Source organism: Crocuta crocuta, unplaced genomic scaffold (genome assembly GCF_008692635.1).
Source record: "Crocuta crocuta isolate KB4526 unplaced genomic scaffold, BGI_CrCroc_1.0 scaffold322, whole genome shotgun sequence".
Classification (NCBI taxonomy): Eukaryota; Metazoa; Chordata; class Mammalia; order Carnivora; family Hyaenidae; genus Crocuta; species Crocuta crocuta.
Genome location: NW_027532592.1, coordinates 3,204,362 through 3,218,697, shown reverse-complemented (window position 1 = coordinate 3,218,697; position 14,336 = coordinate 3,204,362). Strand labels below are relative to the sequence as shown.

Below are 14,336 nucleotides of genomic sequence, written 5' to 3'. Positions count from 1 at the left end.
CATTTAATTTTTTTAATGTTCATTTATTTTGAGGTGGGAGGGGCAGAGAGGGAGAGAAAATCCCAAGCAAGCTCCATGCTATCAGCACAGAGCCCCACTTGGGACTCGATCCCACAAACCATGAGATCATGACCTGAGCCAAAACCAAGAGTCAGGTGCTTACCTGCCTGAGCAGGGGGGAGAAGTGGCAGACGCCAGTGCAGCTGTCACGATGGGCGCCAGGCGATGCACAGACGTGCTGAATCACTATGTCGTACACTTGAAACGACAACTGTACGTTCACTAGCTGGAATTCAAATTACAAAATAAATCAACCAGCGAATTGCAGGAGGCAAAGAAAGTGGCAAAAACCGAGATTTGAACCCGGGGACACCGATGCCCAGCCGCAGGCGGCCGGCCCCGGGGACCCGTGCAAGGCACGCTGGCCGGCGTGGGGACACTGCAGCTCAGTCCGGCTACCGGGACAGCACACCCAGCCTCGGCCCCGCCGGCAGGCAGCAGCTCGAGGCCCGCCTCCCCCCACACCCAGGCCTCACCATCTCGCACAAAGAGAGGGGACACTCGGTCCTCCCTCGGAGAGCACTTGTCCGGGCCCAGTGCTTGGCAGCTACGAGGCCCATGACAGAGCAGGCGTCTTCCCCCTCGTGTCTGGGCTGCTGCCCGACCCCCACCCCCGCCCGGGCCACTGGGCTCTGCTCTGCCATGAGCCCCGGCCCGTGCTAGAACCATTTCCGGACCTGCGCCTGGGGGCCAGGCTGCCGCAGAGCGTCCTTCCAGCTCTCAGCGCCTGGCCCACAATTTTTCTTGCCTTTAGACGGTGCTCCCTACAGAGGCAGGGTACGGCCTGGGGTTCTCTCGAATGACCTCTAGAATGTTCTCTAGAAGATTAAGTATAAAAAAGATGGAGAACGGGGGTGCCTGGGTGGCCTAGCTGGTAGGACGTGCACAACTACTGATCTCAGGGTCGAGAGTTCAAGGCCCACATGGAGGGCTAAGCTCATGTTAAAAAAAAAAAAAAAAAAAGACAGGGAAACACAAAATAAAACTTTATTGAAGCAACTAACCAGCAGACCAAAGAACAGTTTTTTCAACAGGACACCTAGAGCAGAGACGTAAACCTAAGTGTGCTTTTCTGGTTCACGGTAACACGGGTTAAGCTGTTCCCATCCTTTCGATCTGTAACTCAGAGAGCTGCAGCCAGTCCTGGCGAGCGGGGCGCTGACGAAGTCACGGCCTCGCTCTCCCCAAGGCAGGAGGCACAGGACGGGCCCTGGCTGCCAGCATCAACCCCCAGCCCATCTTCCCACCGTGCAGCCCGCTCTGCACCTGTCTCAGGAGTGGGCCTGAGGCCCCACCAACTACGGGAGCCTGACGCGGCCCTGCACGGGCCCCCGGGGGTCAGCAGCCTCACTCCTTCTTGCCTGCGGGGGCCGGGTCTCTGGTCAGGAGCTTCGTGGGGCCAGAGTGGGCGAGCGTGGGCATGGTGGGGGTCTCCAGCCTCACCCTGTCCAGGAGGGTCTTCTTCAGCGCGGCCGGGGAGACCTTCTCCTGGTCAGCCATGGACTGCAGCTCCCTGAGGACAGAGCCCCCGGAGTCACCGGCGCCCGATCGGCACGAGGCCGCCCACGCTCACGACCCCCAACGACCTGGCAGCGCTCCATATCAGAACCCCAGATCAAGCATGCCCGCCAGCTTCCCAGACGTGCTCTCTAACCGCATGTGGGCCGCCCCCCCCGCCCCCCCCCCCGGGGTGTGCAGGGCCACATGGTGTCTCCGGTCACAGGGAACGCTCTGGAAAAGTCGCCGGGTCTGGAGCCAGCACTTACTGGGCCCTGCCTCTACCACGTGTGGCTGCCTGAGCTCGGGGACACCGTCTCTGGGCCCCACCTCCCTCACCCTGAGGGATTGCAGCCGCCAGGGCCACGGGGGCATTAACAAAGGAAGGCCTGCAAACCCGCAGCTCAACAAAGTCTGATAAACCGTGGTGTGAACGCAGCATGGACCCCGGTGCTGCTAATGGACCAGGTTCTGTAGGATGGGGCCCAGCCCAGGGGCTGCAGGGGCCGCAGGGACAGTGACCCACCGTGTCCGAATGCAGGAGGCCTCCACGGCATTGATGAGAAGCGAGCGGAAGCCCCCGCTCTCTAGGAAGTGTAGGGCGTGGATGGTGGCCCCCCCGGGGGAGCAGACGTTGTCCTTGAGCTGGCCCGGGTGCTGCTCTGAGTCCAGCAGCATCTTGGCGGCGCCCTGCGGCAGGCAGAGAGGACGAGAGGAGAGACCGCTGGCGGGCCTCAGGACGGGTGTCCCCAGGCCCGCCGCCCTGCCCGGCCCTACCCCGGCTTCCCAACCCTGCCCCGCCCCCAGCTCGGGGGCCCACAGAACCCCCATCCCACACCCTGGTCCAGCACACACAGGGCGAAGATACTGACCAGCAAGGCCTGGGCCCCCAGTCGGACAGCAAGGCGCCGCGGCAGGCCCATCTTCACCCCGCCGTCAGCCAGCGCGTCCAGGGCCATGAATGCCTGTGGGGACCCTTGCTGAGTACCGGGCCGCAGGCACCCAGGGTGTTCCGGGGGACCGTGTCTCCCAGGGACTGGAACTAGCCGCATATGCCGACCTCTGCCACTAGCTGGCTTCGCCCCACCGGGGGGGCCACGCCCCCAGCCCACCTGCAGCCCTGGGTCCCCAGAGGGCCGGGGAAGCACATGAGGGCCTCACATAGGCAGGCCCGCTGCCGCTGAGCCCGGTGACGGCGTCGATCAGGTCCTCCTCCACCTCTGTGCAGAAGCCCACGCTGCTCATGAGCTGCTCCAGGAGCCGCCCGTCCTCCACCAGCGCGTGGGTGCCCGTGGCGTACACCGTGGCGCCCTCCCGCACCACCACAGGCGTGTTAGTCATGCAGCGGATCACCTTGGGGGCCGGCTGGAACGCGGTCAGCTTCTGGGACAAGGAAGTGGTCCCCGTGAGCTCACCCCGTGAGCTGGCTTCCCCCAGCACCCCGCCCCCCAGCGGCAGCGGGGCCCAGAGGAGCACCTTCTCCACCGAGCTGATGGTGACACCGGCAGCACAGGAGACCACGATGTGCCTGGCCTGCACGTCGGCGCCAATCTCGTCCAGGATGAAGGGGATGATGTGTGGCTTCACGGCCAGGAACAGGACGTCACTGTGCCTCACCGTCTCCTTGTTGCTCCGGGTCAGGTTCACGCCCATCTTCTGCAGGAGGACACTGAACAGCTCACAGCGCAAGGCGGGTCGGTCCCCTGGGCCCAGGCCCTCCCGAGAAGCCGGTGAGCCCCTGCGGAGCCGCCTGCGCCTGCTGCAGCCTGGAATTCCAGTCCTGTCCCTTGGGGGGAATCTGCCCGTCCCCCCGGGGGGTGGGCACAAAGTCTCCCAGTCCCGGTACCGGGCCAGTGAGCTAGGTGCCAGATACAGACGGCTTCTCCAAGGCAGCCCAGAAACGGCTGTCTCCCGCCCCACCCCTGGCGCCCAGGCTCCTCTCTGCCAGGGGTTTCCATGGAAAGAGTCGCAGGCACAGGGGAAGGTGAAACGGAAGCGCCCAATGGGAGGCAGCGGAGTCGGGTCAGGCCCCGCACCACCACCGGACACCTGTTCACAGGGCCGCGCGGTCTCCGCCTGGTCCAGGGGCGACCTGGAGGTCACCCCTCTGCTTTGGACTCAAACTGATAACAGGGGCCCTCCAGTTCTGGGAGCTGCCCCGGTTTGGAGTGAAGAACTAACTCAGCAGGCTTTCCCAGCGATCACTGGGGCCTCAGAATAACTCGGTAAAGGAGCTACTGCGGGCTCCATGTTACAAAGGAAACTGAGGCTCAGGATGGCTGAGCACCTTAGAGTCGCATGGCCAGCAGGTGACGGAGTGTTCGCCGCGCACCTACTGTGTGCCGGGCGCTTGCACACCACGGCCTCNAGCCCCCAGCGGTCGGCGCGCGCCCCGGAAGCCGGACCCGCGGAGCTTCCGGCGGCCTCGGGACCCCTCCCCACTGCCTCCGGGCAGACGGCGCCGCGCGGCTCGGGAGGGCGGCCAATCAGTTCCCCCGGAGCTCGCTGCGGGGGGCGGGGAGAAGAGAGAACCCCATCCTCGAGCGGACCAATCCGCGGCCGGGAGCTCGGGCCGTGTGCCCGCCCCTTGAGCCCGGGATTGGGGCGACAGAACCTCCAGAGCGAAGACCGGAAGTCGTGGTCTCCAACTCTCCTGTTCGTCGGGGGCCGACCCCAGACGTTCGGGGGGTCCGGGCGCGGGTCAGGCCGAAGTCTGGCCTGTGTTGTGCCTGGGGCGTAGCATCCGCCGCCGCTGTGGGCGGGGGCCGTCCCCGGGTTACAGGGATGAATGGGGCGGGAATCGTGCCCGCTCGCTGCGGGTCCCCGGCTGGAACCTGCACGGCGCCCAGGAACTGGTTCCAAAACACGGCCGATGGGCTCCTTTCCGGGGCTTAGGAGGCCGGACTCCTGAAGTAGGAAGGAGGCAGCGGGCCACCTGCCTGTCGGCCGCGGTCTGTGCTTCCTAATTAGCTCTTTCCCGCCTATCTCTTCACTCAGGCTAACACCTGCGGGCAGGGCGTCCCCATATGGGAACCGAAAATTCCCCCAGGAGCGCAGGGACCGCCTTGAGCCCGGTGTCCGACCCCAAGACGGTGGTGACCTGCCCTTCACTGCCCACCTGCTCGGACCCACAGTCTTTGTGCCACACTTTCCTTATACGAACCTGGACGTACTTCGAGCACTTTGAGACCCTGGTCTGCAGTCTCGGGGTGGTGGCCTCACTGAAATGAATTCCTTTCCTGTTCCCCCACCATCCCCATCTCTCTGCCTTTGGTTTTGTGCGTGGCCAGCGGCCGAACCTGGTCTGTCTGGGAGCCACCCCACCATGGTCAGGTGCTCTCGTCCCCTGCGCCCCGGGTACAGGTAGGGCCCCGCCAAGTACAGGGAGGTCTATGCCTCCGCCAACCCACCACTCGGTGTATACGCCCCACACACGGGCTGTTTCCATTTCCATCTGCAATAAAGGTGTAAGTAGGGGGCCTCCGGGACCGGGTGACGAAAATACGGAGGAAGGAGGCAGCGTCCCTGGAGGGCTTGCAGGAGCCTAGGAGACGGGGGGCTAACCCAGCGCTGGTCAGCCAGGGGTTCTGAGGCCCCGGCCGCGCCCCCTCCCTGCAGCACCTCCCGGAGCTGCAAGCTTCCTCTACCTGCTCCCCCTGAGCAAGCCCCCACCCCCCAGTTCTTGCACCTTTAAAGGTGCAGAATATATGTTCACCATTTTTAAATTTTAAAAACTGTGTATTTGGGGGGGGTTAATTTTTAATGTTTATTTGTGAGAAAGGGAGAGAAAGCGCGCCTCGTTAGCAAGAGAGGAGTAGGGAGAGGGAGACACAAAATCTGAAATGGGATCCAGGCTCTGAGCCGTCAGCACAGAGCCCAAGACGGGCTGGAACCGGAACCATGAGATGATGACCTGAGCAAAGTTGGATGCTTAACCGACTGAGCCCCCCAGGCGCCCCATAACTTTTTCTGATTAGAAAAGGAATACATGCAGGGGTGCCTTCGGGGCTCAGCCGGCTGAGCCTTCAACTCTTGATTTCTGCTCTGGTCATGATCTCACCACCACCTCCTCCCTGAGCCTAAAACGTTAAGATTTTCTCTCTCCCTCTACCCCTCCCCTGCTCCCACTTTGTCTCTCTCTCTCTCTCTCAGAAAGAAAGGAATACATACATATTGAGGAAAATATGGAAAAACAGTCAAAGTAAAAAAGGTCAAAACCACCCCTAATCACACTTCCCAGGAACAGTTTTTTGGAAACATCTTTGTTGTATTTCCTTACGCTTTCTTTTACAGGCATATATACTTTTCCATCTTTGGAAATAAATGATACAACAGTTTTGAAATTTCTATACNGAACAGTTTTTTGGAAACATCTTTGTTGTATTTCCTTACGCTTTCTTTTACAGGCATATATACTTTTCCATCTTTGGAAATAAATGATACAACAGTTTTGAAATATAGATATATAGATATCTGAAATAGATATATAGTAAGCATTTCCCAATACTGAAAAGGTATGTAAAACAAGATCTTAGTAACTACTTAGCATTTCATTCTGTGGCTGCACCACACGGATTTCGCCATTCTCCCAAAGGTCGGAATGAGGTCTGCTCATTCAGTCCCCAGGTGCCTACTGACCCAGGTTCTGGGGACAGCCATTGGCAAAGCCGACCAAAGTCCCTGTCCTCACAAACTTACATCAGTTTTTAAAATCATTCATACTAGTGTGAGGAAATCTTCGCCTAACTCTTTGGTTATTTCCTTAGTTACACATGGAAGTGGTTTTTTTTTTTAATGTTTATTTATTTTTGAGAGAGAGAGACAGAGTGCGACCAGGGGAAGGGCAGAGAAAGAGGGAGACACAGAATCCGAAGCAAGTTCCAGGCTCCGAGCTGTTAGCACAGAACCCGATATGGGGCAGCTCGAACTCATGAACTGAGAGACCATGACCTGCCTGAGCCAAATTCAAACGCTTAACCAGCTGAGCCCCCAGGTGCCCTAATGCGGTAGTGGCTTTAAAGGCTCCCATGACACCATGTCATGAAACCAGAGACCCAGCACATCGAACTAGCTGGAGAAAGGGGGGCTTCTGGTACCACCATGGGAAGGGCAGGGATGGGGGGCTGTGTTCTCTGGAAGGGCACCTACATCATGAGGCCCCTGGGGTCCCTGAACTGGGGCCCAGTGCTGCGGGACCCCTCCTCTCTTCTCTCTGTCACTGTCTGTACTCATTTCTGCTTGGCTTCCTTTCTTGTTGCAGAATCTTGATCAGGCAACGGGGAAGATGGGAGCCTCTGATTGCCGCCCGCTCCTCTGGGGGGTGACAGGCTCCCTGTAGTCAGTTTGGAAGGCTGCAGGGCCGCTTTGCTCCCCCCAGCTCTCTGGCTCTGGCCTGCAACACGGAAGGTTGAGCCGAGTGTGTGTGTGTGTGTGTGTGCGCGCGCACGCGCGTGTGGCTCCTATCAGACTCCTTACACGCATGCATCATCCCGGCCTACTTGCCGTGGTATCCCTGCTGTGGCGTCCAGGAGTCGAGGTGAAATGCGGGGAGGTCTACGAGGCCTAGGAAAGGAGGCCATGTTGGTGGCCCCTACGCCGGCTTGACCGCCAGCCAGGCCAGGCCACATCCAAGGGGGCAGCCGAGACACTGGGTCCTCCCGCGCCATCATGGACGTGTGAGCACTGGCCAGACGCTGGTTATGGTTACGGTGCTTTGAGAGCTCTCATTGTTTTCATCTCCAAAGTTTAAAGCTCACTTGAAATGATTTCATTGTAGGGAATCCCAGTTCATTCTCAAAAGGCCCTGCCGTAGTTGCCATGGTGATGCCCACAAAATTCCTCTGGGCCAAGTGTTGGATGGCTAGGATGAGTTGAGGAGAGAAAGGGCCTGTCCTCCCGCCTCTGGCCGCTTAGGACGCCCCCTCGAGGATGAGGACAGCCCCAGCCTGGTGCTGCCATCCTGCCGTGACGTCCCTGTCCCTGGCTCGCGCCTGTGTCCTCGGGCGCCCTCTCCATCCATTTTACTCCATTGCAACAGGCAGAGAGAAGCCCAGAAAGGAAATGGGGAAGCTCACCGTGCTTCCGGGCCTCCCACCTTCCCCCCTCTCCTCTTACCTCCTCCTCCTCCGGTCAGAGGGTTCAGGGGCCGTGGCCCCTCCTGCTCCGCCCTCCCCCAGTCCTGCCCCTCCCCCTCCTGCCTTCCCAGACGCCGTGGACAATGCTTCCTTTCTGCCCCCACTTGTCCAGGCGCTTATCCCCAGGGGCCTCCTTCCTGGTCCCATTAGCAGTCTCACCCCTCCTAGCAATGGACATGACCCCGGGGGGAATCTGAACGGCTCCCAGCTAACCCTCTGGCAAGAACCCTCGCCCCTAATCCTTCCTGACTTAGGAGGCTCTCCAGAGAAACACCCTTGACAAGCATTTTTGCTTTAGTTGTTATTTTTTGGTTATTACACCAGCAATCCGTGTGGATGGTGGAAAACACTTCAATTTCATCAAATGGAAACACGATCAGTGCTTTTAATCCCACCACCTAAAGAGATCCAGCGTGGGGCATCTGGGTGGCTCAGTTGGTTAAGCATCCGACTTCAGCTCAGGTCATGATCTCACACTTCGTGGGTTCGAGCCCCGCGTCGGGCTCTGTGCTGACTGCCAGCTCAGGGCCTGGAGCCTGTTTCGGAGTCTGTGTCTCCCTCTCTCTCTGACCCTCCCCTGCTCACCCTGCCTCTCTCTCTCAGAAATAAATAAAACATTTAAAATAAATAAAGAGATCCAACGTGACTCTTTGGCATATAACTTGATGCCTCTTTTTCCTACAAGTCAGGCACATAGTAAATCTGCATTTTATTTATTTATTTTTTTAGTGTGTATTTATTTTGAGAGAATCCAAGGCAGGCTCCGCGCTGTCGATGCAGACCCTATGCAGGGCTGGATCCCACAAACTGTGAGATCATGACCTGAGCCGAAATCAAGTCAGATGACACCTAAGCGCCCTGCTTCAAAACTTTCTGACCCCCTCTTCTGTCTCTGTTGGCCACACCCTCTTGGTGGCTCCGGGCCGCGATCCAACTGCGGCCCCCAAACACGGAGGACAGGGAGGGACGGAGGAGAGAGGCTACTCCAGATGGCCAGGGAGCAGGGGCAGTGACCACAGGGAACTGACTCACGAGGCCGGGCTTGGGGGCTGCCAGATGGCGGACCCCCCGCACCTGTCCCCACGTGCCATGGAGCAGCCGCAGCGGGGTTCGGTCACACACCCCCTCCAGCTGGTCCCAGCGCTGCGTCTCTATCTGAGGGCCATCCCTGGGGCAGCTTCTGGGAGGCTGCGAGGCCCCCCGGGGCCACATCCCAAGGAGAGGAGAGGAGGCGAGGAGCCTCCATAGGCCGGGTCCCGCTCACAGGTCAACTGGCGGTCATGTCCTCAGTGACCTTCCCAAATAGCCTCATCCCTGTGCCTCCAGCCAGAGAAAGTTCTCTGCTTTGAAGGAATCCTATGATTCGATTGGATGCGCTCTGGTAATCCCAGATCATCTCCTTATTTTGAGGGCTGTTGCTTTAATCCCATCTGCAAAATCCCATTTGACACATAACCTAACAGGCTCCAAGGATTGGGAGGTTCGGAGGTACTTGGGGAGAACATTCTGTCCCCCCACACTGTCTCCCTGCGCTGAGGGACACATCCTTACATTTTGAAATGAGGCCAATCTCCCGGATTTTTTTTTTTTTCCTCACAGGGGATGATGTGAACAGGCTCCTTCTTGCCACTGATCGAATGTGACTGGCTGGGAGGCCACAGATGACCGATCATTTAGAGCCATGGAGAGGTCACGGGGGAGCTGGTGGGATTCTATAGAAGGCTTTGATACCCTTCTTGGAGAGAACACGGCTACAGACCCCGGTGCTCACGACATCCCACGTGGAAGGGTGTCTCAGGGAGGTGATCGGCCGTGCCCGAGCCAGAACCCAGCCCGCCCTCCCCCCTCCAGCGATACACTCACCGCGTCCTCAGTTCCTGGCTGTCCACACACTAGTTCCATTTCCGCCTCCACCGTTCAGTTGTTCTTTGTGAGCTTTGCGGGTAAAACTGAGTCCAAGACCTGCAACAGCCCCGCAGAAGGAAACGCAGCTGACTGGGAAAGGGGAACGTAGGGGGATTGCCCGATGTGACAGCTTCCAAATGACACAGTGACGAAAGCCCCTGTGGTCAGCACAGCAGGCTCCCTGGGGCTTCCAGTGGGGAAGGAGTGTTCTAACGCGTTCTGTGGGGTAGAGACGCAACAGATTTGCAGCCCCTCGGGCTTGATGTCTTCATCTGAAAAATGGGCATAATGATACATACCTCCAGCAACTCAGTGCAAGAACTAAGTGCTATCATGTATGCAAGGTGGCCCCAAACAGTGGCCTGGTATGGTGAACGCTCACTACATGTTAGCTTGCCTGCCACACCGTTGTCACCCTGCGCCCTGTCCCCATGACCAGTGCAAGGGTTAAAGCGCTTTCTTTTTTTTTCTTTATGTTTATATATTTTAGAGAGAGAGAGAGCGCACAAGCGTGCATGCGGAGATGGGCAAAGAGTGATGGGAACAGAGGACCCCAAGCAGGCTCTGCATTGACAGCAGCGAGCTCAGTGCGAGGCTCAAACCCATGAACTATGAGATCATGACCTGAGCTGAACTCGGACGCTTAGCCGACGGAACCCCCCAGATGGGCAGTAAAGAGGTGGCATATGCGAGGGACTATTCACTAGTTTTGGAACAAGAGTCCAGGGAGGGTACAGAAATGAAACGTAGTCTAAACTTAGTGATTTGCGGGGGCGCCTGGGTGGCTTAGTCGGTTAAGCGTCCGACTTTCGCTTAGGTCATGATCTCGCGGTTCGTGGGTTCGGGCCCCGCGTCGGGCTCTGTGCTGACTGCCAGCTCAGAGCCTGGAGCCTGTTTCAGTCTGTGACTCCCTCTCTCTCTGACCCTCCCCTGCTCACGCTGTCTCTCTCTCTCTCTCTCTAGAAATAAATAAAAAATAAAAATAAATAAATAAACTTAGTGATTTGCGGTATTCAGCCCCCCATAGACGGGAGGCTGTGGTCACCCTGTCTTCACATCATCACGTGATCTCGTGGCCCACAATCTCTCCCTCCTCTCTCCTGTAAAGAGTGCCAGGGACTGTGGCGCCTGCGTGGCTCAGTTGGTTAAGCGTCCGACTTCAGCTCAGCTCATGATCTCATAGTGTGTGGGTTTGAGCCCCGCATCGGGCTCTGTGCTGACAGCTCAGAGCCTGGAGCCTGTTTTGGATTCTGTGCCTCCCTCTCTTTCTGACCCTCCCCTCCTCATGCTGTCTCTCTCTCTCTCTCAGAAATAAATAAAAAAACATTTAAAAAAAAAAAGTGCCAGGAACGAACTGCAGAGGTCCAGTGAAACAGCACTTTATTTTCTTTCAGCCGATGATTTATACTCAATTGTTTTTGCTAAATTTTTTTTTTAAGTCAACACATGCAGGTTCTGGTGGTAAATTCTCTAAAACAGTGGGGAAGAGACGCTAGCTATGCACGGGCGATGCTCGGTCCAAAGAGGAGCGGGTGACATCAGGGCTCTCAGGTCCCCACGGTAATGACCTACAGCTGGATCCCACTTCCTCCTTTCTAAGAGGAACCCGGTGGCCTGGAGGCTTTTGCATCTGCCTGAGGTCACAGTTGTGGCCCTGCTGGCTCCAGTAAGTGTCCCGAGTCCCTGCCCACTGCCCCCAGCTGGAAGCCCACTGTCCTCCCTGCCAGCAATCTCCTAGGGAGCAGGGACCCAAGGATGTTTAGTAAGGTCAGCAATCAGTCAACGCATTAGGGAACAGGTATTGTTGTTTGTTTTTTTTAAGACCTCCTCCCTCCATAGGGGAAAGGGAGTTTTTTGTTGTGTTTTAATCCCTCATGTCATAGAGTAAATCAGTCTGTTTCTCCCGTTCTCATCATGGGAATCTTGTCCCCAGGCCTCGTCTCAAATTTGCCAGAGAAGAGAAGGTCCAGCTGACCATCTGTGCTCGGCTACTTCCTCTACCGAGCAGTCTGCCTGAGGTCACAGTTGTGGCCCCAGCTTGATGATCCAGCTGCATGAGTTACTCCTGTAAGTGCTTGGGGTGAGGGACAGACAGAGGACGGGGAAGGCCGGGCAGGCAGGCAGGACAGTTAAGGCAGGGGCACCCGGTGGGGGCAGGGCTAACACACGAAGGAGAAGGATCTACACCAAGGCCTGGGATGGTGCACCTGTCCCGTTAGAGGCCTCGGTGGCCGCCCCCCACCCCTAAGGCCCCAGCTTCCTGGGCACGGGTGCCCCGTCCCACGAGCAGGCGCACTTCTCCACCCTCATGTTGGGCAGGCTGACCACCTGGGGCCTGGACCTTCCCCCCTCCTTGACACTGACTATCACGGGCAGCGAGGTCGTCTCTGAGGCGATGCACCGTCGTGGCCCCAGGAACGGCCCTGTGAAGGTCGAGGGCCCGGGGGGCTGCCGGCACGCGCCCACACACTCGTAGGCCAGGAAGCCGGGGGGCTCCAGGACCCAGTGCTGAGCCCACGTCATCCCCCGCAGGTCAATGTACATCTCCTGGCGGCAGCAGCGGGCGCCCTCCGCCACCGGCGCCCCAGGGTCACAGTCGCCTCGTGCTCTGTGGGGGCAGGAGGGGCACAGGTCAGCCGAGGTCATGGGGGGGCGCTGCGGGGGCATCTGAGAGGGGGGTGTGCCCGCCGGCTCTCCTCACGTTCAGCAGGCTGCTGTCTGCGCTCAGGATGGAGAACGACCCAGAACCCCACGCCACAGAGCAGGTGCCGTCAGTCCCAAGAGCCGGGCAGAGAACCAGCGTTCGCTCGTTCCCACGGCGCCCCGGTCACACCCAGCTCAGCCGAGGGGCTGACCCCCCTCCGCCCGTGAGTGGGGCTCCCCGAGGGCCCGGCGCCTACCCGTAGGCCCCGAGGTCCAGGCTGTGCAGCTCCAGCTGGGGCTCGGCCTGCCCCGTGCCCTCCCGGCCCTGGGAGGCGAAGCGCACCAGCTTGTGGGCGCCGGGGGCCCGCGGGCCCAGGTGCTCCCTCTGCACGGACACCTGCAGCAGCAGCGGCTGCCCGGGCCGGCTCAGCTGCCGCCAGAAGTTCACGGCCTTGGGGCACCTGGGTGGCTCTGTCCGTTAAGCATCCGATTCTTGACAGCGGCTGATGTCACCATCTCCCGGTCATGAGATCGAGCCCCACGTCGGGCTCTGTGCGAACATCAGGAGCCTCCTTGGGATTCTCTCTCATTCCCTCTCTCAAAGTAAATAAATAATAAATTAATTTNAGATCATGACCTGAGCCCAAACCAAGAGTGGGACGCTTAACCAACTGAGCCCCCAGGCACCCCGACACGCAGCCTTCCTTAGGCAAAGGGACCCAGCTAAAGTGGGAGGGCGGCGGGGAGAGGAGGGCAGAGAACCCGCCTCGGAAATCTGTGGTCACCAGCGGGGAGTGGCCTTTCCAAGAGGGAGGACAAGAGCCCTGACTCCTGTCCTCTGCCCGCCTGCTGTGGGGCCCTCGCCCAGTGAAATGTCCCCAGCCGGAGGAAGAGGGGCCCGGGGCGTGTCACCAGCTCCTGCTCCCCAGAGACACCAGGTCACATGTCCCCAACACCTGAGGCTCCGGGTTCACAACATGACCACCTGACCATCGGCCACATGGCCGCTGCCGGCCAGCTCTGCAGAGGGCTCAGGGCAGCCTCCTCATCCCCAGGCCTCCAGGCACCTGACTGGCCAAGACTGTCCTCTCTGTCACCAGCACCAAGTCCCCTTCTCCGTTCTCCCCTCCTCCCACTGGCCTTCTGCACCCACAGGGGTGTCATTCCTGCCTCGGCTCTACCCATGGGGCCCCCGGTGCAGACGGAGACCAGGGCCCCGGACCCCACAGTGCTCACAGCCCTTTGGGGCCCGGGCCCCCAACAGCCGCCCCGGGACAGGCCCCCAGCCTCGGCCTCCCCAACCTCGGCCTCTCCTCGGCCTCACCTCGGACTCTCTGGCTGAACCGCTTCCCCCGGGAGCGGGCGCCGTGGCTCCGCCGCAGCAGGGCCACGTACTGGGCCCTCACGTGGGCCGGGGTGGCCGGCTCCTCCGCGTCGCGCTGGGCCGGGACGGGCGCCTCGCTGAGGCCCAGCTGCCGCAGCAGGCTTTCCAGCACCTGCTCCCCGGTCAGGGCGGCCCCGGGGCCCAGCAGGGGCAGCGCCCAGAGCACCCAGCACAGCCACAGGGGCCCCATGGTGCTGCCGGGGGCGGGGGTGGGGGTGGGGGGCAGAGCAGACGTGTCCCCCAAGGAGGCTCGGCGAGGGTCCCAGCCCGTTGTGCGGAGAGCCAGGCCGGGCCACTTTTATAGGCAGCCCTGGGCCAGGCCAGGCGGAGGGAGGGAGGGAGGTCACACCCCTCGGACCTCCTGGGAGCTCAGTGGCCAGACAGGTCCTGGTGCTTCGAGGAGGGGGCTGTCTGGAAAGGGCACAAAGGCCCGTCTGGATGCCACAGCAGTCTGGGGCCTCTGGCTGTGCTGTCCGGGCAGCTCTGGGATAACTAGTGCCTGTCGAATTTCCCTGGCCCAGCCCCCATCCTAGTACTGAAAAAGGGGGCCTATTATGGAAAAAAGAGAGTCCCATGAGCCCACTGTTTAAATCTGTCCCCTGGGTCTACGTTTGTTCATCAGGAAGGAAGGAAAGAGGGAGAGGATTCCGGGCTCCTGCACTCAGCTTTCCCAGAAGCCCCCAAACTCATCTTGCTCCCATCTCTGTCCCTAC

At 59.6% G+C, this 14,336-nt stretch overlaps 2 protein-coding genes across 2 annotated transcripts; both read right to left on the bottom strand.

Moving 5' to 3' along the window:
• Nucleotides 1-1,031: 1,031 nt before the first annotated feature.
• Nucleotides 1,032-3,213, bottom strand: PYCR2 (pyrroline-5-carboxylate reductase 2). Its single transcript, XM_077779850.1, has 5 exons — nt 3,034-3,213; nt 2,719-2,940; nt 2,430-2,522; nt 2,084-2,247; nt 1,032-1,573 (listed from the first exon to the last, which is right to left on the bottom strand). The coding sequence occupies exons 1-5, from the start codon at nt 3,208-3,210 to the stop codon at nt 1,408-1,410; spliced, it is 822 nt and encodes a 273-aa protein (XP_077635976.1). The 5' UTR covers nt 3,211-3,213; the 3' UTR covers nt 1,032-1,407.
• Nucleotides 3,214-11,840: 8,627 nt separating this feature from the next.
• LOC144244570 (left-right determination factor 1-like) lies at nt 11,841-13,813 on the bottom strand. The gene is made up of 3 exons (XM_077779919.1): nt 13,564-13,813; nt 12,497-12,710; nt 11,841-12,204 (listed from the first exon to the last, which is right to left on the bottom strand). Exons 1-3 carry the CDS (start codon nt 13,811-13,813, stop codon nt 11,841-11,843), a joined length of 828 nt encoding a protein of 275 aa, XP_077636045.1.
• Between the last annotated feature and the right edge of the window lie 523 nt (nt 13,814-14,336).